Source organism: Balaenoptera borealis, assembly GCF_965194805.1.
Source record: "Balaenoptera borealis genome assembly, chromosome: 7".
In the NCBI taxonomy this organism is placed as follows: Eukaryota; Metazoa; Chordata; class Mammalia; order Artiodactyla; family Balaenopteridae; genus Balaenoptera; species Balaenoptera borealis.
The window spans coordinates 127,005,847-127,026,078 of NC_138864.1; the positions used below are offsets into that span (position 1 = coordinate 127,005,847).

General features: G+C 39.0%; 1 protein-coding gene across 6 annotated transcripts in view; it reads left to right on the top strand.

The window, feature by feature from the left end:
• Positions 1–20,232, top strand: part of DPP6 (dipeptidyl peptidase like 6) — a 1,033,290-nt gene that overhangs the window by 635,904 nt on the left and 377,154 nt on the right. For all 6 annotated transcript variants that reach the window (XM_082398944.1, XM_082398943.1, XM_082398945.1 and 3 more), the window contains exon 3: positions 19,734–19,832. In XM_082398944.1, coding sequence (XP_082255070.1) covers positions 19,734–19,832 — 99 coding nt within the window. The remainder of the gene's footprint in view (positions 1–19,733; positions 19,833–20,232) is intronic.

Consider the following 20,232-nt stretch of genomic DNA (forward strand, 5'->3'; position numbering starts at 1 on the left):
ACATAGATGCAAAAATCCTCAACAAAATACTAGCAAACAGAATCCAGCAGCACATTAAAAGTATCACACACCATGATCAAGTGGGGTTTATCCCAGGAATGAAAGGATTCCTCAATATATGCAAATCCATCAATGTGATACACCATATTAACAGATTGAACGATAAAAAACCATATGATCATCTCTATAGATGCAGAAAAAGCTTTTGACAAAATTCAACACCCATTTATGATAAAAACTCTCCAGAAAGTAGACATAGAGGGAACTTACCTCAACATAATAAAGGCCATATATGACAAACCCACAGCCAACATCATCCTCAATGGTGAAAAACTGAAACCATTTCCACTAAGCTCAAGAACAGACAAGGTTGCCCACTGTCACCACTATTATTCAACATTGTTTTGGAAGTTTTAGCCACAGCTATCAGAGAAGAAAAAGAAATAAAAGGAATACAAATCGGCAAAGAAGTAAAACTGTCACTCTTTGCAGATGACATGATACTATACATAGAGAATCCTAAAGATGCCACCAGAAAACTACTAGAGCTAATCAATGAATTTGGTAAAGTAGCAGGATACAAAATCAATGCACAGAAATCTCTTGCATTCCTCTACACTAATGATGAAAAATCTGAAAGAGAAATTAAGGAAACACTCCCATTTACCATTGCAACAAAAAGAATAAAATATCTAGGAATAAACCTACCTGAGGAGACAAAAAACCTGTATGCAGAAAACTATAAAACACTGATGAAAGAAATTAAAGATGATATATACAGATGGAGAGATATACCATGTTCTTGAATTGGAAGATTCAACATTGTGAAAATGACTGTACTACCTAAAGCAATCTACAGATTCAGTGCAATCCCTATCAAAGTACCAATGGCATTTTTCAAAGAACTAGAACAAAAAAGTGCACAATTTGTGTGGAAATACAGAAGACCTCGAAGAGCCAAAGCAATCTTGAGAAAGAAAAATGGACCTAGAGGAATCAGGCTCCCTAACTTCAGACTATACTACAAAGCTACAGTAATCAAGACAGTATGGTACTGGCACAAAACCAGAAATATAGATCAATGGAACAGGATAGAAAGCCCAGAGATAAACCCACGCACATATGGTCACCTTATTTTTGGTAAAGGAGGCAAGAATATACAGCGGAGAAAAGACAGCCTCTTCAATAAGTGGTGCTGGGAAAACTGGACAGCTACATGTAAAAGAATGAAATTAGAACACTCCCTAACACCATACACAAAAATAAACTCAAAATGGATTAAAGACCTAAATGTAAGGCCAGACACCATCAAACTCTTAGAGGAAAACATAGGCAGAACACTCTTTGACATAAATCACAGCAAGATCCTTTTTGACCCACCTCCTAGAGAAATGGAAATAAAAACAAAAATAAACAAATGGGACCTAATGAAACTTAAAAGCTTTTGCACAGCAAAGGAAACCATAAGACGAAAAGACAACCCTCAGAATGGGAGAAAATATTTACAAATGAAGCAACTGACGAAGGATTAATCTCCAAAATTTACAAGCAGCTCATGCAGCTCAATAACAAAAAAACAAAGAACCCAATCCAAAAATGGGCAGAAGACCTAAATAGACATTTCTCCAAAGAAAATATACAGATTGCCAACAAACACATGAAAGGATGCTCAGCATCACTAATCATTAGAGAAATGCAAATCAAAACTACAATGAGGTATCACCTCACTGCTGTTAGAATGACCATCATCAAAAAACCTACAAACAATAAATGCTGGAGAGGATGTGGAGAAAAGGGAACCCTCTTGCACTGTTGGTGGGAATGTAAATTGATACAGCTACTATGGAGAACAGTATGGAGGTTCCTTAAAAAACTAAAAGTAGAACTACCATATGACCCAGCAGTCCCACTACTGGGCATATACCCTGAGAAAACCATAATTCAAAAAGAGTCATGTACCACAATGTCCACTGCAGCACTATTTACAATAGCCGGGACATGGAAGCAACCTAAATGCCGATTGACAGACGAATGGATAAAGAAGATGTGGCACGTATATACAATGGAATATTACTCAGCCATAAAGAGAAACGAAATTGAGTTATTTGTGGTGAGGTGGATGGGCCTAGAGTCTGTCATACAGAGTGAAGTCAATCAGAAAGAGAAAAACAAATACCGTATGCTAACACATACATGTGGAATCGGAAAAAAAAAAAAAGCTTCTGAAGAACTTAGGGGCAGGACAGGAATAAAGACGCAGACATAGAGAATGTACTTGAGGATACGGGGAGGGGGAAGGGTAAGCTGGGACAAAGAGCGTGACATGGACATATATACACTACCAAATGTAAAATAGATAGATAGTGGGAAGCAGCCGCATAGCACAGGGAGATTAGGTCGGTGCTTTGTGTCCACCTAGAGGGGTGGGATAGGGAGGGTGGGAAGGAGATGCAAGAGGGAGGGAATATGGGGATATATGTATTCATATAGTTGATTCTCTTTGCTATACAGCAGAAACTAACACAAACATGTAAAGCAATTATGCTCCAATAAAGATGTTTAAAAAAAAGTGATTCAGTCTGGCCATTTATATACTAAAGTGACAACAACACTTGTCTAATGGTGAAGAGGTTTCAGTGGCAGTTATGAAAAGAGAGTTGGTCTCTCCGTGAGTTTTAGGAAGAGCCAAGAGTTCCTGGAACAGTTGGACTCATGATTAAGCACAGAACGTCTCACTGAACAGGAAAAAAATCCATTGAACTGTCAAAATCTAAATGAGTAGATTCGAGAGGGATTGGGGCAGGGGATTGGTAAAGACAAATACTATTCTCTTTTATAATTTTGCTGGTGTTTTATATTAATTAACAATTAATTCGTGCAAGCTGGGGACTTTGGCAACTATATATTTTTAATTAATAGAAAGGAAATCAGGTCTCCCTCAGAATTTGTGGAGCATGCGTTCCTACCTTTGCTTTTCTTTGAACATAAGTGTGCTTTATGTGAGAACATGATTATCGAAGATGTGATACTGTGATTGTCCAGCACTCACTTTGAAAGTTAGGAAGCAATGATGGTTTAGGTAGTTTGCAGTCATTCCCACCCCCACCGAGGTACGTGAGCGTTCATGTCACCCAGAATCCGAGGGCTCGTGCAGCCATCACCTCAAAGGGAGATAGAAGAGCTGCTGGGGGCTGCTCTCACACCAGCGGTTCAGAGCAACAAGGCTGGGTGGGAAACATCTGGACTGAGTAACTTAAGGCTAAGAGCCAGTTCTGTGACCTTCCCTTCCACGTGGCCAAGTCAATGCCAGGCAGAGAGCTGTCCCTGGGTCTTCCCAGCTGTACAGGGAAACTCCTGTTCTCTCAGATGCAGCTGCTAATCCTGAAAGTGTTTTACATTCAGTCCTTGTGCAGCGGGAACCATCTCAGCAGCATCCCTTCTGCAGTAAACAGAGAACACAGTCATCGTCAACCGGTATCTTTTTGAATGCTGATGGCCAGTTGTCAGGGGCAACGATGAGGTGAGGCCCTAGTGAATCCCTGTGTTCCAGAAAAGGCTTTGAGCAGAATTTCTTTTATTCTTCTGTTAAAATCAGAATGTGGCTGAGCCTGCCGGACCCTTTGGCTTTGTTGGACTTTCATAGCTAGTGCTGCTTTCTCAGTTGTGCTGCTCAGGGGCTGTGTGTCCTAGGCTTAGGGCAGTCAGACAGGCCGGTTCAGTGGTGAGTGCCTCCCATCACCGGCTCGTCCCTCTCCCGGGAGGGATGCAGCAGTGGCTTTTGTTTCACAATTCTTCCACGCACAGGAGGACGGCAGGCCATTCCGAGCCTTCTTGAGTTCACTGCCGTGCAGAGCATCCTCACATCGACCAGCAGTGCCTCTCCACTGACCAAACGTGAACGACCCCTGCAGGGGGCTGAGGGCACTGAGCTCAGCGCTGGGCGAAGTGTGGGCAGAGAAGATGCACGTGTTCTCCACGAGAGCTGAGATCCACGGAAAAAGACAGAACATGCACAGGGAGAATTTCACAGTGTGTAATCATGAAGCAAAAATAAAACAGAAGTCACAGGCGGGGCTGGTTAAAGACCTGTTGAGTTGTGAGTAACTGAATCTTTGACATAACATACGGCATGGCCATCAACTCATCCATGGCCCCCAAAGTGTCCAGCACATCTCTCTCTAGTACTGATCTCTCCGTAAGTCCGCGGCAGGAGTGGCTTCCACTGTACGAGGGAGGAAGCTAAGTTTTGAAGAGCAGAGAGTCCTAGTAGTAATAACACCCTGGACATATGTGCACAGTTTGGGTGCATCCCTACCAGCCTTGCTTCCCTTTCATAGACTGACTTGAAATTCATAGCATGTACTTTTTAAAAAACTATCTTTTCAAGTGCTACCTCTTTCCAGTCTTGTATTCTGCTTTGTTAAAACTCAGATTAAAGCATCTGCTTTCTACTTAACCCCCCAATTCATTACGAACTCCTTGGAGTCAGTCTTTTGGTGAAAATGTTTCTGAGTATATGTGGATCCCCTTTCCAACTTGGGAAGGATCGTGATGGAATGCCACTTTGGTGCCCTAGGATCTCGAAGGGCCTCGTGGTAATATTTCTGAGCAACAAGTATGTTCTACAGTACAGCCTAATTATCACCAGTTATGCACAATTTATGTTTTAAAAATCAAATTAAAAGTATTTAAGACAATCTTAGTTCCAAAGGGATTAGCCAGATGAGAATGTGTCCTTTTCAGTTTTGTCATTCATTTCTCCCTTGCTAGTCTGTGCCCTTTTCTAAATTTCTCTTTGGAATAATAGACTCAAAGTTACCTTTTTTATTTTCAGATATTAAATATGTGTCTGCAATAGGTCACACTCAGCATATGCCTTTTTTTGGGCAGCTACAGCTCTTGCATTCTGATGAAAAGGACTCTGATAATCTTTAATGCCACAGTTATGGTTGTGGGAGCTGAAAAATCCACCAGGATCATATTTGCATTAAAACATCCCTGACATTTGACTTTTCTGGATTTTCACTGTAGAGAAGATGGACAGTTGTTTGTGATGGAAAACACTAGAACACTTTTAGGTGGTATAAAAACGAAAAGCCTTGGATATTTGAAAGTCATGTTGAAGGTAGACTTTGGGTTAAGGCCAAGCAGAGGTTACCAGAATATAAGACTCCATCTTTTGGGTGGGAGCATAACAGAGAGGTTATTGTTATGGAATTGAAATTTCATAACTGTTTGATTTATATCTACTGTCTGTAACTGCATGGCTAGCTCCCAGCTCATCTTTTTTTTTTTTTTTTTTTTTAATTTTCACTTGGACTCAATAGGCTTTACTGAGAGGGAGAGAAATCTAGCAAATAGGCAGTTACAGTTTGTAAATCGGATTCTCTTGCAAGAGGGTGTAAGTGCATCCAAGTCAGAAACTCGGTCAAGTGTTCTGAATTTACACCAGTCAAAATAGCATGAAATGGGTTTATGTGGGAAAAAGCTACATATTAAAATTATTGATACATCTGAGAGAATCCCTCCACTTGAGTTGTTACTGCTAGTTAACAAAGAAAGTTCTGTAATAAAATTTCCATGGATTTTTAAAATAGGCTTTATTTTTTAGAGCAGTCTTAGGTTCCAGCAAAATTGAGAGGAAGGTACAGAGTTTTCCCATTCACCCCCTCCCCGCAGAAATGCATGGCATTCCTACCATCAGCATCCCTCACCAGACGGTACCTTTGTGACAGTTTATGAACCTACATTGATAGGTCATTATCACTCAAAGTGCATAGTTTACCTTAGGGTTCATCCTGGGTGTCGTACAGTCTATGGACTGGGACAAATGTATAATGGCACGTATCTGCCTTTACATTTGTGATGGCACGTATCATGCAGAGTAGTCTCGCTGCCCTAAAAATCCTCCATGCTCTGTCTGTTCATTCTCCCTTCCACTGTAATGCCTGGAAACCACTGGTTTTTTTACTGTCTCCATAGTTTTGTCCTTCCCAGAACGTCATATAGTTGGAATCGTACAGTATGTAGCCTTTTCAGATTGGCTTCTTTCACTTAGCAATATACATGTAAGGCTCCTCCATGGAGGAACTATCATTGTTTAATAGTTTATTTCGTTTTAGCACTAAATAATATTCCATTGTCTGGATGTACCACAATTTATTGCTCCGTTCACCTACTAAAGGACATCTTGGTTGCTTCCAAGTTTTGGCAGTTATGAATAAAGCTGCTGTAAACATTCGTGTGAAGGCTTCTGTGAGACATGCATTTTCAATTCCTTTGGTAAATACCAAGGAGAATGATTGCTGGGTCATACGATGAGTATGTTTAGTTTTGTAAGAAACCACCGAACTGTCTTCCGAAGTGGCTGCACCGTTTTGTGTTCCCACCAGCAGTGATGAGAGTTCCTGTTGCTCCACATCCTCGCCTGCATTTGGTGTTGTCAGTGGTTCAGATTTTCTAATTGGTCATTCTAATAGTTGTGAAGTGGTAACTCAGTGTTGTAAGTTTATCTTTTTAAGATGATGGAACAAACAATTTAAAAACATTATATATATATAAAAACTATTATATATATATAATATTATATATATATACATATATATATATATATATATATATATATATATGTAATGTTTTAGAAAACAAACAAAACAAGCTTATGGTTACCAGGGGGTAAGGGGGGGAGGCATAAATTGGGAGATTGGGATTGACATATACAGACTACTATATATAAAATAGATAACTAATAAGGACCTGCTGTATAGCACAGGGAACTGTACTCAATACTCTGTAACAGCCTATACAGGAAAAGAATCTAAAAAGGAGTGGATATATGTATATGTATAACTGATTCACTTTGCTGTACACCTGAAACTAACACAACATTGTAAATCAACTCTACTCGAATAAAAATTTTTTAAAAAAGAGAAAAAAATTCTGGAACAAACAATTTAAAAACATTATATATATAAAATATGATATATATATATTTTTATATATACAAATATGTATCATTTATATATATATAAAATACTATGTTGTTTGATGAATTTTCAAACTGAACAGACGACATAGCCCGCGCCTAGGTTAAAAAACCAGAATATAGCCAGCATCCCAAAGCTGCCCCATACGCTTTCTCATCATTAATCTCCCTAAGGCTAACCTAATTTCGAACATCATAAAATAATTTTGCATACTTTTATACTTTTTGCACTTACGTTATTAATGTAATCATGTAATATCTATTATTTTACAGCTGGTTCTTTTGTTCAATATAATGTTTGTGAGATTCATTGTTATACTTTAAGTTGTATTTATGCCCAGTGTTTTAAGTTGGTGATGGATTGTCTTTTCATGAGGTCTCATATAATCCTTATGAAAATTGCACAGTGGCTTAACAGTAATTTAATAACTTTTGTGTATATCATAACAAGTCATGAATACCTTACTGCTTCTTGTTGTTTCTTGTAGAAATAGGTGGCTTGCCCATTTTTCCCAGGCATTTCCTCTCGGTTCTCCTTCCTACATTAAACTCATCCCCCAAATCCAGCCTTGTCATAGTCCATTATTATCAGTGACTATGACCAGGTGTCCTGTCCTGGGACACACAGGTTACCTGGTGGGTCTCTAGTATTGTTCGTTTGCACTTGGGCATCTGTGGTTGCGTTTGTAGGTTCTTTTCACACCCACCTGCCAGCTGATGAATTGGGTGAGTCGTGTCTCTCTAGTCTTGAAATAGGTATTTGTTTTGCTACTCTTCTTACTGGTGTTTCTGATTAAAGTTACTGTGTCAATGCTAATTGAGACTAAGTGCTGTAAATGGGTGGTGCGGGTAATATTTGTTACGACAATCCAGAATATGGGAGAGATCGGTGATGACAGGAAGCATTTGTGGAGGGTATTTTGGAGGATGAGGAATTTGAAAGACAGATCCGGTGTTAACGGAAGGAAAAGAAGGAAGGTCACCATGAGCCGGAATGAGCCTGGTGTGCTTGCTGAACAGGAGATGCCTGGCCTGCAAGCACTGAGGGACGTGACGAGTGTCAGGAGTTAAGGCTGATTGGGAGAGTCTGGAATGCCAGGCACTGAATTCGAGATTGTACTCTTATGGCTCCTGCTGTCTATAACAATTTATATGTCAAAACTGCTTTTAGCATGTGTTAAACCCATGAGTGATCTTGTCATTGGAAGGGGGAAAAGGGCATATATGTGCTCATAAATACGTGAATACGTTTCAGGAAGTTCGTGGACCTGGTCAGCCTATCTGTTAACCATCTTAGGGATCAGCTTGTGTTTTTAAAAATTAGAGAGGAAAAGACAGTATCTATCTCCCACATTGACTTATTTCTTTTTATTATTTTACTTACAGGCATTAAGCAGATACAGACTCCACTTACAATTCATATAAACTTAACAGCAAGAGCCAAGTTAAATACAGATCAATCAATAAAGCTAATAAAATTCAAATTAAAAAATGGACATTTTGTATGACAAATGATAATGGTTCTCGAAACTAAATCATCCGTTAAATGTGTGTAGGGTATTTGCTATTGTGACACCAGTATTTTGAGATGGACATGCCTGCTCTTGCAGGCACCAGGTAAAGAGTTGCCTCGCCCACTTCTCTGTTGGGATCTGCACACCTTGTTCATGTAGCACACTGTGCTTTGGGAAGACTGAGTTAGCTGACCTTGGCATTGGTGCATCGTGAAGACACGTGCTCACTCAGACAATAAATTTGGGTGTCAGTGTATGCTTATGATCAGAATACAACTTTATTAATATTTATTGCCCAAATAATATATATAAACAGAAGAATAAACAGTGAAAAAGATATTAACAATCTAAATAAAATTATAGTAATACCTTTCTCATATTATCTGTTCTACAACCAGTCCCTAGATATCATTACTTCTGACCATTTCTGAGTTTGGTTCTCCTGGTATTTATTCCTGTCACCCTTAACGTTATGCTCGTATATCAGTATTCACAGACTACTTCCCATCAAGGTAGAACATTTAGTTCACTTACATTTCCTCCCACTTCCTTTTCTTCACTCTGGGTTGTAGAACCTATCAAGTTATTTTTCGTTCCTCTGGAGATCTCTTTCATAAGTTCACGTGAGACTTTCTTTAAACATACATTTCTTGTTCTGCTGGTCTTAAATGGAGCCTCCTGGCTTCTCACTAGACAAGAGGGAGAAGCTGGTGCCTACACGTCTTCTCCTCTATCCCAACACGGTGGCTCCAGCTCTTTCTCTCAGCTCTGGGTGACATTTACAACTTTCCACTTAATAAAATCTCCCCCGAAACAATCAGTTGATTTTAAAATGGAAAATTCTAACACAACGTTGTAAATCAACTATCCTTCAACTAAAAAAAAAAAACCACACAGATCTTTAAAACAAATGCAAAAGCATTTTGCTTTTGTATTGAAAAAAAAAATGAAATTTACCTAAGTATCAATAATAGATTACAGCTTTACCATTTACTACAAAGTCTATGGATAATCACCTAAAGAACCTATAAAAGATAAAAACAAGAGAAGTTATTCCAAATAAATAAATAAATAGATAGGAAAATTTATTTAAAACATTCACAATTTTTTGCTTAGACATATATTTCTCTTGTAAAACCTGACAATGCAGATAAAGCCATAGGGAGAGAGAAATTGTAGTTCTATATCACTAAACAGTTTGTCTGGAGGCCTTCAGGTCAAATAGACTCGTTTCTTAAAATCCATCAATAGCTGCAACTAGTTTATTCTTATTTGGACCTTGCCTTTCTTAAACCCGTTTTCTTAGCAATTCTAATGGATTGTTTCTACTTGAAATGAAGTAAAACTGTCTTTATTGCGGACAAAATGAACACCCATATAGATAATGCTAATGAAATGTATAAGTAGGTTTAGAAAGGTTACCGAATACAGGTCTATATTCAAATATTAATTGTGTTTCTGTGTGCTAACAACAAATGTTTGCAAATTGAAATTTTGAAAATACGAGTTGTATTATTCTGCTTGGACTGGCATAACAAAGCCACAGACTGCATTCAAACAACAGAAATTTATTTTCTCACAGTTCTCGAGTCTTTAAGCCCAAGGTTAAGGGCCAGCAGGGTTGGTTCCTAGTGAGACCTCTCTTCCTGGCTGGCAGATGGCATCTTGTCACTGTGTCTCACATTGCTTTTTCTCTGCTTGAATGCACAGAGAGAGAGAGAAAGAAAGAGAGAGCTCCATCTCTATTCCTCTCTTTTTACAAGGATATCAGTCCTGTTGGATTAGGGCCCCACCTTTATGATCTCATTTAACTGCATCCTTTAAGGTTCTGTCTCCAGGTACAGTCACATTGGGATTTAAGGCTTCAACATATGAACTAGGGAGAGAGGAGACAATTCAGTCCATAACACCAGTACATAAGGACATCTTTGCTTGGCATTACCTTGTCTACACAGTCTGACCTCCAAGATTTACATCCATCCCACATGCAAAGTACATTCACTCCATCCTAAGGCCCCCAGAAGCCTCAAAGCATCGGTTCAAAGCCCAACATCTCATCAGCTCAGCAGTCCCAAGTATCATCATGTAAATCATCTAGATGAGGTATGGGTAAGACGGGGTGTGCTCCATTCTGGGTCAAAATTCATCACTATCGTGAATCTGTGAAACGAAAGAAATAAGTGTCTTCTTCTGAATACAGTGGTGAGACGGGCATAGGATAACAGTTACAGGCATTTCTGTTCAAAAAAGGGGAAAATTGAAGGAAAAAAGGGGTCACCAGTTCCAAACCATTTCTAAATCCAATCGGGCAAACTCCTTTAGTTTTAAAGGCCTGGGAATAATGCTCTGTGGCTTTCAGCTCTGCCCTCTGGAGATCATTCTTCTTCTTCCTGAAAGGTAGCATGAGTTTGTAGCTGAGTAATTTTATCAGCCTATTTCCCATCTGAGGATTTTGGAAGTCTGACGCCCTTCTTTTATTTCATAGTCTCTCTGTCCTTTCCAGTCCAAGCTGGCAATGCTCCTGCAGATATAGAATTCTTAAGAACCTGTGGGTCTCCTATGTATGTCATAGGGATTCATTCCATTAGACAAGACTCCTCCACAGAATTTTCCTAGATACTCCCTTCTCTATCTGTGTCTGGCTTCTGCCGAGATGGCTGAGGAGATCTATGAGCTACACACTTAGGTTTCAAAGAGCTTTTCGCGTGTCTGCATACCCTGAGCTTTTGATCTTTCAGACATATTGGCAAAAGTTTGTTGTGCCACATCTACTGCTTTTTCTCTCTAATAGTGAATTTCTCAACTTTTGCATCTTTTACCATCTGGATAAGGGGAGCAAAGAAGATAGAGAAATAGCCAATAAGCATATGAAAAGATGCTCAGCGCCATTAGCTTTGGAGTATTATTCATCCGTAAAAAGGAGTGAAGTGCTGATATATATTATTACATACTATTACGTGGATGAAACTTGAAAATATTATGACAAGTGAAATATGCCAATCACAAAAGATCAAGATATTGTATGATTCTATGAGTTACCCATACTAACCAAATGTATAGATACAGAAAATAAATTTTTCGTTGCTTAGGCCTGGGAAGAAAGGGGTGGGAACGGAGAGTGACTGCTAATGATTATGGAGTCTTCAGGAAGGGGAATACTGAAAATGTTCTAAACTTAGATCGCAGTGGTAGTTGCACAACTCTTTTGAACATACTGAAACCATTGAGTTGCACACTTCCGATGGGTGAATTTTATAGTGTGTGAATTTTATCTTAATAAAAATGTCCAAAAGAAGGAGAAGATTAGGTAAACATATCAACCTATGTGCATTTTATTATGTGAAGTCCAATGGTTATGGCTCATTAAAGGAAACAGGCGGATAAATATATTTTAAGGTTTTAATTTATTTCTTAGATCTAAAAGAATAAGGTAAGGGCATAAAGAAGAGATGAATATCTTTGATGTTTTTGATTGAGAAGCTTAAAAAAAGCACGACATCTAGAACTTCTTAATTTACAGGGTGTGTTGAATAATGCTGATAACTTGGTCTCCAGCATTTGAGTAAAATGTACAATGTGACTAATTTCGGTATTATGCTATGAGCTTCCTTAGGTGCTTCAGAAGATATGTGAACTTGTAAGAAAAAGCCTTTAAGATAAATCAATATCTGTGGGACTCTTTGTAGATATAAGTTTGGATTATAACCATAAATAATATATTTCAGTAATGAAAAAGACTTTATTACAAAAAATAAGCAAAAAGTGAAAGCAAAGATGTAGATTTTAAAAATGCTCATTTAACAGAAATTAGCTGAATGTGTGTATGTGCCAGGCTCCTTACAGAGATGAAGAAGACACAATTTTTGTCTTAAGAAAAGGGGAACAATCAAGCTAGTATGGAAAACAGACTTGAAAGGAAGTCATCAGTTCAATGCTGACTCTTGGGAGCAGAAGGGAAAGCATGATCACCTTTGTTCGGATGAGTCAAAAAGAAATACATCCTAAAAGCAGCCTTGACTGTGGATTTTCTTGTAGCTCCTCCACCATCACTCCTGACAATGTGGTTTAATGTAATTCTTTTTTTTAAATTTTATTGATGTCTAGTTGAGTTACAGTGTTGTGTTAATTTCTGCTGTACAGCAAAGTGACTCAGTTTACATATATATACATTCTTTTTCATATTCTTTTCCATTATGGTTTATCATAGGATATTGAATATATCGATAGTTCCCTGTGCTATACAGTAGCACCTTGTTGTGTATCCATTCTATATATAATAGTTTGCATCTGCTAATCCAAAACTCCCAATCCATCCCTCCCTCACTCCCCTCCCCCTTGGCAACCACAAGTCTGTTCTCTATGTTTGTGAGTCTGTTTCTGTTTTGTAAATAAGTTCATTTGTATCATTTTTTTTAGATTCCACATATAAGTGATATCATATGGTATTTTTCTTTCTCTGTCTGACTTACTTCACTCAATATGATAATCTCTAGGTCCATCCATATTGCTGCAAATGGTATTATTTCATTTCTTTTTATGGCTGAGTAGTACTCCACTGTATATATGTACCACATCTTCTTTATCCATTCATCAGTCAGTGGACATTTAGGTTGTTTCCATGTCTCGGCTATTGTAAGGAGTGCAGCGATGAACATTGACGTGCATCTGTCTTTACAAATTAGAGTTTTATCTGGGTATATGTCCAGGAGTGGGATTGCTGGATCATATGGCAACCCTATTTTTAATGCAGTTCTTAACCCAACCATAGATACTTAGTTTCTTACATTTGGACGTGGACTTTTCCAGAGAGATTTCTCCAGAGAATTGTATTTTGCTGTGATTTGGAGTAAATCTCACTCTTTGTAAAGGGATAGAGTGCTCCCTTGACTCAGTGGCTGCTGCTTCCTGCTGTCTCTAGGATTTCTGTCTATGCATGAGATGTTTCCTGCTCAGTCCTGACCTAAGGATTCACGTGGTAGATGATCTGGACAGGTTAACTCAGGATTAGGTGAAAAATTCCCAAATTCATATCATGATTTGTGGGCATGTTACCTGGTTTAAATGTCGTTGTTCCTAAGCTGTTGGTAGTGAAGCGTAACTAAATTTATTCTTTCATTATGATAAGAATCTACCTACCAAGGAAATATGAGTAGTATCTATAGCAGACATTATTATTGACTGAACTTCTTTTATTTAAAAAAGAAAGAAAGAAAAAAGAAATCTAATTGGAAGTATTGGGCCCAGCCTCTAACCATATCTGACATAGTGCACTCATTCAGCTCACATGTGGGCAGAGTGAAGGGAAATGTTTCCAGTGTTTTCACTGAGCTTTTTCCTTTTACTACGCAGCTCTCTGTGTTAGGATAGTCGTCAGTGGAACAGGCTGCAGTGATTTGCTTTTCAGCAAATGCTTTATCATTGGAACTTGTGAATTAACAGTGCAAACACTGAAAAATGAAAAATTGATTTCCACGTGTTCTTCTGTAGGTGTTTGTATGGAAACATACAAATATTATCAACTTCTATAGAAATAACATGCAAGTTTCCCAGTGACTTATTCTAAATGTAAGAGGAGTTTTACTCTGAGTCTCAGGTTGGGGTCTGAGTCTCTGTGGAGCTACTTCTGACTCACCCACACTGTCCTTGTCCCCTTCGAGCTTTGAAAGCACTTAGTGCTTGACATCAGCCAAACCACTCACAGCAGGGTGACCACTTGCTACGTGCCAGCCATTAATACTGAGAGTATGAGTTCCTTGTTAATCCGATTTGGTGGCTAACATTTTTATAATTAAGGAAACGTATGCCTTAAAATGTTTTTTTCCAACCTTTTCTTTATTTACAGAAAACTTTTATACCTGGAGAGCACAGTGTTTTATCAGGATCATCATTAACATTACCTACATTTTGTGATTTTATTAGCATCCCAGTTGTGGAATAGGTTGTGAACAAGCCAGAGTCTGTGAATAATGTCAATATTTAAGTTCTGCAACTGTGGTTAATGTTAGCTTTACTGCCTTCCCGTGAATCTTTGGAGAAGCCACTCAGCCTCTCAGGAGCTCAGGTTTACTGCCCATAAAATGGCTTTCCTTCGTCCTCCTTCTTGTAGGATCGAGCGGTAATAGCTGTCAGAACCCTCCAAAGACTGCAACACATTTTAGAGTTGTCAGTTATTCCAATTTCTAACAAAAACAGAGTTTACAAGAGACTTCTGACTAATCTGGGTAGGTTTTCTCTGTTATCACATTGGGTTTGTCAGTAGCTAACCCCCTACTAGCAGTGATTGAAAACACCTGGGAAGATTATGCATCAGATTAACCTGCTTTAGGGTCAAGGGATTTGTTTCTAATATTAAAAATCCCTGGAAAAGAGGTTCCAAAATGTTGTCCAATAATTGTACTGTTTAACAACATAACTATTTAACAAGCATCAGGAATGGAAAGGAGCCTTGCATTATATACTGACCTACACAAAGAACAACTACATCACTACAGATTATAACAGACCTTTGCATGCCGGTGAGCTAACCAAGATGCCAAGTTAATTACAAGTGCCATGTGGTTATCTAACTATAGGACTGAAGGAAACTTAACTTTTCAATCATCCCCAAATTTTCTTCAGGATAAAGTCCAAACTCTAAGAGCCACTGGCCACTTCTTATATCTCCATGTGTATGTTGATTTTCATTTAAAGATGACAGGTTGAGCATAGAAGTTTTTCCTTTTCATTTCAAGCGTTTAGAAATGAGAGAAGATACATAGTAAAAACATAGCTGCAGGCAAAAACCAGAAAGGGAGTTCTTCCTATACCTAGAATAGAAAAGTATCCTTAGAAGAAGGACCAAGTAAAAACCTACAGCAGCAAGCAAGGCCAAATCCCTGCCGCCCTAAAGGAACAGAGGCTGAAGTCAGGCCCAACAGGAGGGGATAGGATACTGGTGTCTATGGAGGCCAGAGGCTGGACAAGTGCCCCCTGCCTTAAAATGGCATTTATGTTCAGAGGTTCTTGAATCTCTGAAAGGGCTCCAGCCCAAATGGCCACACAGGCCTGGTGAGAGCCATTACCCGGATGGACCCTCTGACTGCCCAGGACATTCTTGTGACCACACCACCAGGAGTCTCTCATGACCCAGGACACTTGCAGGAGAGAACCTTACAACCAAGATCGAAGGACCCACAGAAACCATCCCCTAAAAGCAGCACACCAGCTTAACACATGTAAGAACTTAACTCCAAAGAAATAGAAATCAACTAGGGAAAACAGAAAATGACACTTTAGGGTTGTTTTTTTTTAATGATCGATGTGATAAGCTTGCAGTTGTAAAAGTCAATGATCTTGAGAAAGAGCTAATTAGGAACATTAGAAATTAAAATATGTTTAAAAATTTAAAACTCAGTAGTGAAATGAAAGAGTTAGACACACTAGAGAAAAAATAAAGTGGAAAATGGAGCTGAAGAAATCATGCAAGTAGATACAGTGGAAGACGGAGCTGAAGAAATCATGCTGATTCATAAAGTGGAAGATGGAGTTGAAGAAATCATGCAAATGCTCCCAAAGACATAAAAATGCCAAAGACGTGAAAGAAAAAGCTAGGAGTGTGGAGGCTGGACCTAAAAGCTCCTGTGCAGGTCCAGTGGGGTCTGGAAAGATGGAGCAGTAATGTTGACTGAGACAGTTGCCGGTAATACTCCTGATCCAGAGAAAGTAGTTCTTAGACTGAAAATAGTACTGACTGGGAAGCAGGATGTTTAAAGAAGATCCACAAGCAGACATTTTCTAATGGAATTTCAGAATATCAGATATAATGAGAGAATCTACCTTCACCTCGAGACATCTTCAACTCACACTTTCTACTGCGCCAATGTCGACATGCTCACAGTTTCCTGAAAATACTGCATTCACCAATGCCTTGATGCCCTTGCAATCCTCCTAGCTTGAATGTTCTTCTTTTATCTCTTTTATCTTGGCTAGGGGGTTCTTTTCTCAAAGAATTCTTTCTGGAATTCCCCCTACTTTTTATTCTGCAGTCTCCTTAAATATTAGCACGCCAGGTCCTGATGCCCTCAGCCCTGTCACTGCTGCAGTGTGGTCATTTTTCAGCCTTGGTTCCATTGCTCTGTGAGATTCTTAAGGTCAGCTATAAGGTCTTTCATTTGTGATTCTTCAGGGCTCAGCCTGACTCCTGAACATGGCAGTCACTCGTGCTTGTCACCACCTCAAAGGGTTTTTGGAATGCATCAGGCTGTAAGTCGGTAACTCAGATAGCACTTGACCATGTGAGCAAGCCGTCAAGGTCCAAGAGAGGCCAGCGGTGATGGTTTTGAGGCGGCAGAGCTGATTACTGACACAATCAAGTGTCTTGGCTTGGGCGGAGCACTTTGTATAGTGTATATCATAATGCTGCCGTCACAAGCTGTCCCTATTTAAGTCGTGTAAGATTTTCAAGTATGTTTTAAAAACAGAGGAAGTAATAGTTTTTTAAAAATAAAACACATTTTTGGACTTCCCTGGTGGCGCAGTGGTTAAGAAGCCACGCTTCCAATGCAGGGGGCACGGGTTCGATCCCTGATCGGGGACGTTCCGCATGCCACGCGGCGCAGCCAAAAAAAAAACAAAAATATTTTTTTTTGGATGAACTCCCAGACATTAGTGAAAAGAAAATTTTTCATAAAGTGAATAAATTGGCTTTTCATAGTTTACCCAAAGTTTGTTGAAATGACAGTCTTTCATTCTTTTATTAGACATGTGGATAACCAAAATGCGGAGCTAGAATCATCCCTGAATAATGGTGTTTACTTAGATAAAATTTAGTTTTAATATGATTATTTTCTGACCATATACTTGAGTGTCTCTGAGATTTTTATTCTTTGTTCTTTTAAAATTTTATTTATTGTATTTTAATTGAAATATATTTGACATATAACATTGTGTAAGTTTAAGGTGTACAACATGTTGATTTGATACATTTATATATTACAATACGATTGCCTTTGTAGGGTTAGCTAGCACCCTCTATAAGGTCACATAATTATCTTTTTTTTCGGTAGGAATAATTGAGATCTATAGTCTCTTAACAAGTTTGATGTTTATAATATAGTATTGTTGTCTATAATCACTGTACTGTGCACTTACTTATCGACTAGTTGCAAGTATACTTCTTTTTTTTTTCTTTTTGTTGTGATATTCACTTTATTGTTTAAATCTTATCTATCCTGATTTTTTTTTTAACATCTTTATTGGAGTGTAATTGCTTTACAATGGTGTGTTAGTTTCTGCTTTATAACAAGGGGAATCAGTTATACATATACATATGTACCCATATCTCTTCCCTCTTGCGTCTCCCTCCCTCCCACCCTCCCTATCCCACCCCTCTAGGTGGTCACAAAGCACCCAGCTGATCTCCCTGTGCTATGCGGCTGCTTCCCACTAGCTATCTGTTTTACATTTGGTAGTGTATATATGTCCGTGCCACTCTCTCACCCTGTCACATGTTACCCCTCCCCCTCCCCATATCCTCAAGTCCATTCTGTAGCTTTTATTAGACCGTTGTCTAGTAATCTTTAAAATTTTCATTTATTGTCCGTCTTCCATACTGAAATGCATTGTTTGAAGCGGTGTGTCTTTTTTCGGGGCTGCTTCAATTGCAGATAGGAAGGTCCTAGAGGGAAGAACTTGGTTTGGCTTTAACATGTTTTGATCAGCCCCTGGGAGAGCTCCACGTATAATCAGGTGTAACAAGAAGGCCACCTTGAACCTTATCATTCTGTAAATTTCAAAAGACTTTTACACACATTAATCCTATTTGATATGCAAGAAATCAATCAGTGTGCAACGTTTCTGAGAATTTCAGTAATCTGTCACATCCAGGGAGGCCAAAAGAAAGACACCATAGGAGATGTAACAAAATCTACATGCTAGAATCCTAGAAGAAGCTTTGGAGATTTCATTCAGAGATTCTATATTCTTATTTCATTATGTACTATAACAAAAATTCTTTTTGTTTTCCCAACCTGCCACAGATTTTGAAACAGAGTTGAAAGAGGCAAAGGGTACTGTTGAGGGCAAGCATTGTGACAGCCCAAGAAGTGAAGGTGGCTCAACAGCCAGAAATTGAGGAGAGAAACAGACATAACCAAACATCAAAATGTAAAAACATACTGATCTGAAACCACCTCACGTAGGATGCACACAGACCTCCACACCTTAATTAGCACTGAGGATACCCCACACAGCAGCCCAACACAAAACGGAAGAAACGAGGACCTGAATCTTCAGGAAAAGTACCACAACAGCTGGCATCTTTTATTTAAGAGGGCGGGATCATAAATAAACATTCTAGGTAAATGATGTACATCAGAAATGGTTAAGATAAAGAGTTTCTTATTATTATAAAGGAAGTAAAGGTGGTTTGGTGTCCTGTTCTGTGGGTTTAATCTGCTTAGTCTCACAGGTCAGATGCCCAGACAGCCCTTTGTCTTTTCAAAGTAGATGAATGGATTTTTGTGCCATTGGAGAGAACGTCTTCTGAGGCAGATCTAAAACCCCAGACACTTCAACCTCAGGAAACAGGATAAAAGCTGCCAGGTTCCTAAAGTCTCCCCGCTGGGGCCCTTAGCTAAACATTGCCTCTAGGGGTGGATGTTCAAATCTTATCCCAGGTGCTTACTCCCAAGCATGGTGATCCAGGTAAGGGAGGGCAAAATCTGGTAGTTTGCACACAGAATTTGGGGCGTGATTCTGTCTGAAGGACTAATCCCCAACCTAAAGGCAGCCAGGGACAAGTGAGGCACGTGGAGAATAAACACCTAAGGAATGTGTTAGTTGTCTTTGAATTTTCAGCATCCAACATGTTATCTGCAGTTGGCGTTATAAATGCTTAATGAATGACTGGTTACATAAAAAGTTGAGACCCTTCCCTTCTTGACTATTCCCGCCTTATTGCTCATCAGTCAGTTTTGAAACAACTATTTACCTTCGTATCTAAGAAGTACGATCATTCATGTTTTGCAGGCAGAGGGGGCGTAATGATGCCATTTTACTGAACCGTGATTCCCCTTACCATAGTTTTTGATAGCTTAGCTAAAAACAGAAAGCATGCTTTTGTTCAGCACTTACTTATAGAAATTATGTATTACCGTATATACTATTTCTGAATGGCAATCAGAATGTTTTATAGTCCTCTTTTTTTTTTTTACCAAAAAATAAAATTTTTGACCATTTGCCTCGTTCTTTTCTAGCGGAAGATAACAGTCTGTCTCAAAAGAAGAAGGTGACTGTGGAAGATCTCTTCAGTGAAGATTTCAAAATTCATGATCCCGAGGCTAAGTGGATAAGTGGTGAGTCCTGAGTCCTGAGTGCATGTGAGAAAGCACTTTCCCACTCTCTGCCACGTTTTGAGAGTTTGGGTTTCGTAGTTTGCCTTTCACCTTCTCTCTCTGGCTGTAGAAGCGGACCCTCAGAGCTCTTGCTGTGATCACCATCTTATTATCAGTCTAAGAAAATTTGTATCTGGTAAAATCAGCCTGCTCCTTCATGAGAAATGGGTCCTCCGTGTCGCCTCCCTGAATCGTAATTTCTCAGATGGAGATGTGAGCTGTTGCTAAGCAACAGGGCAGGGAGAGACACAGCTGAGCCTTCCTCCTTTCCCCATGTCCTTCATTCCCTTTTGTACTCCTCTTGCTTTCACTCTAACTAGATACAAGGGCCAAAGGGAACGAAAAGGTTTCTTCTAGAATG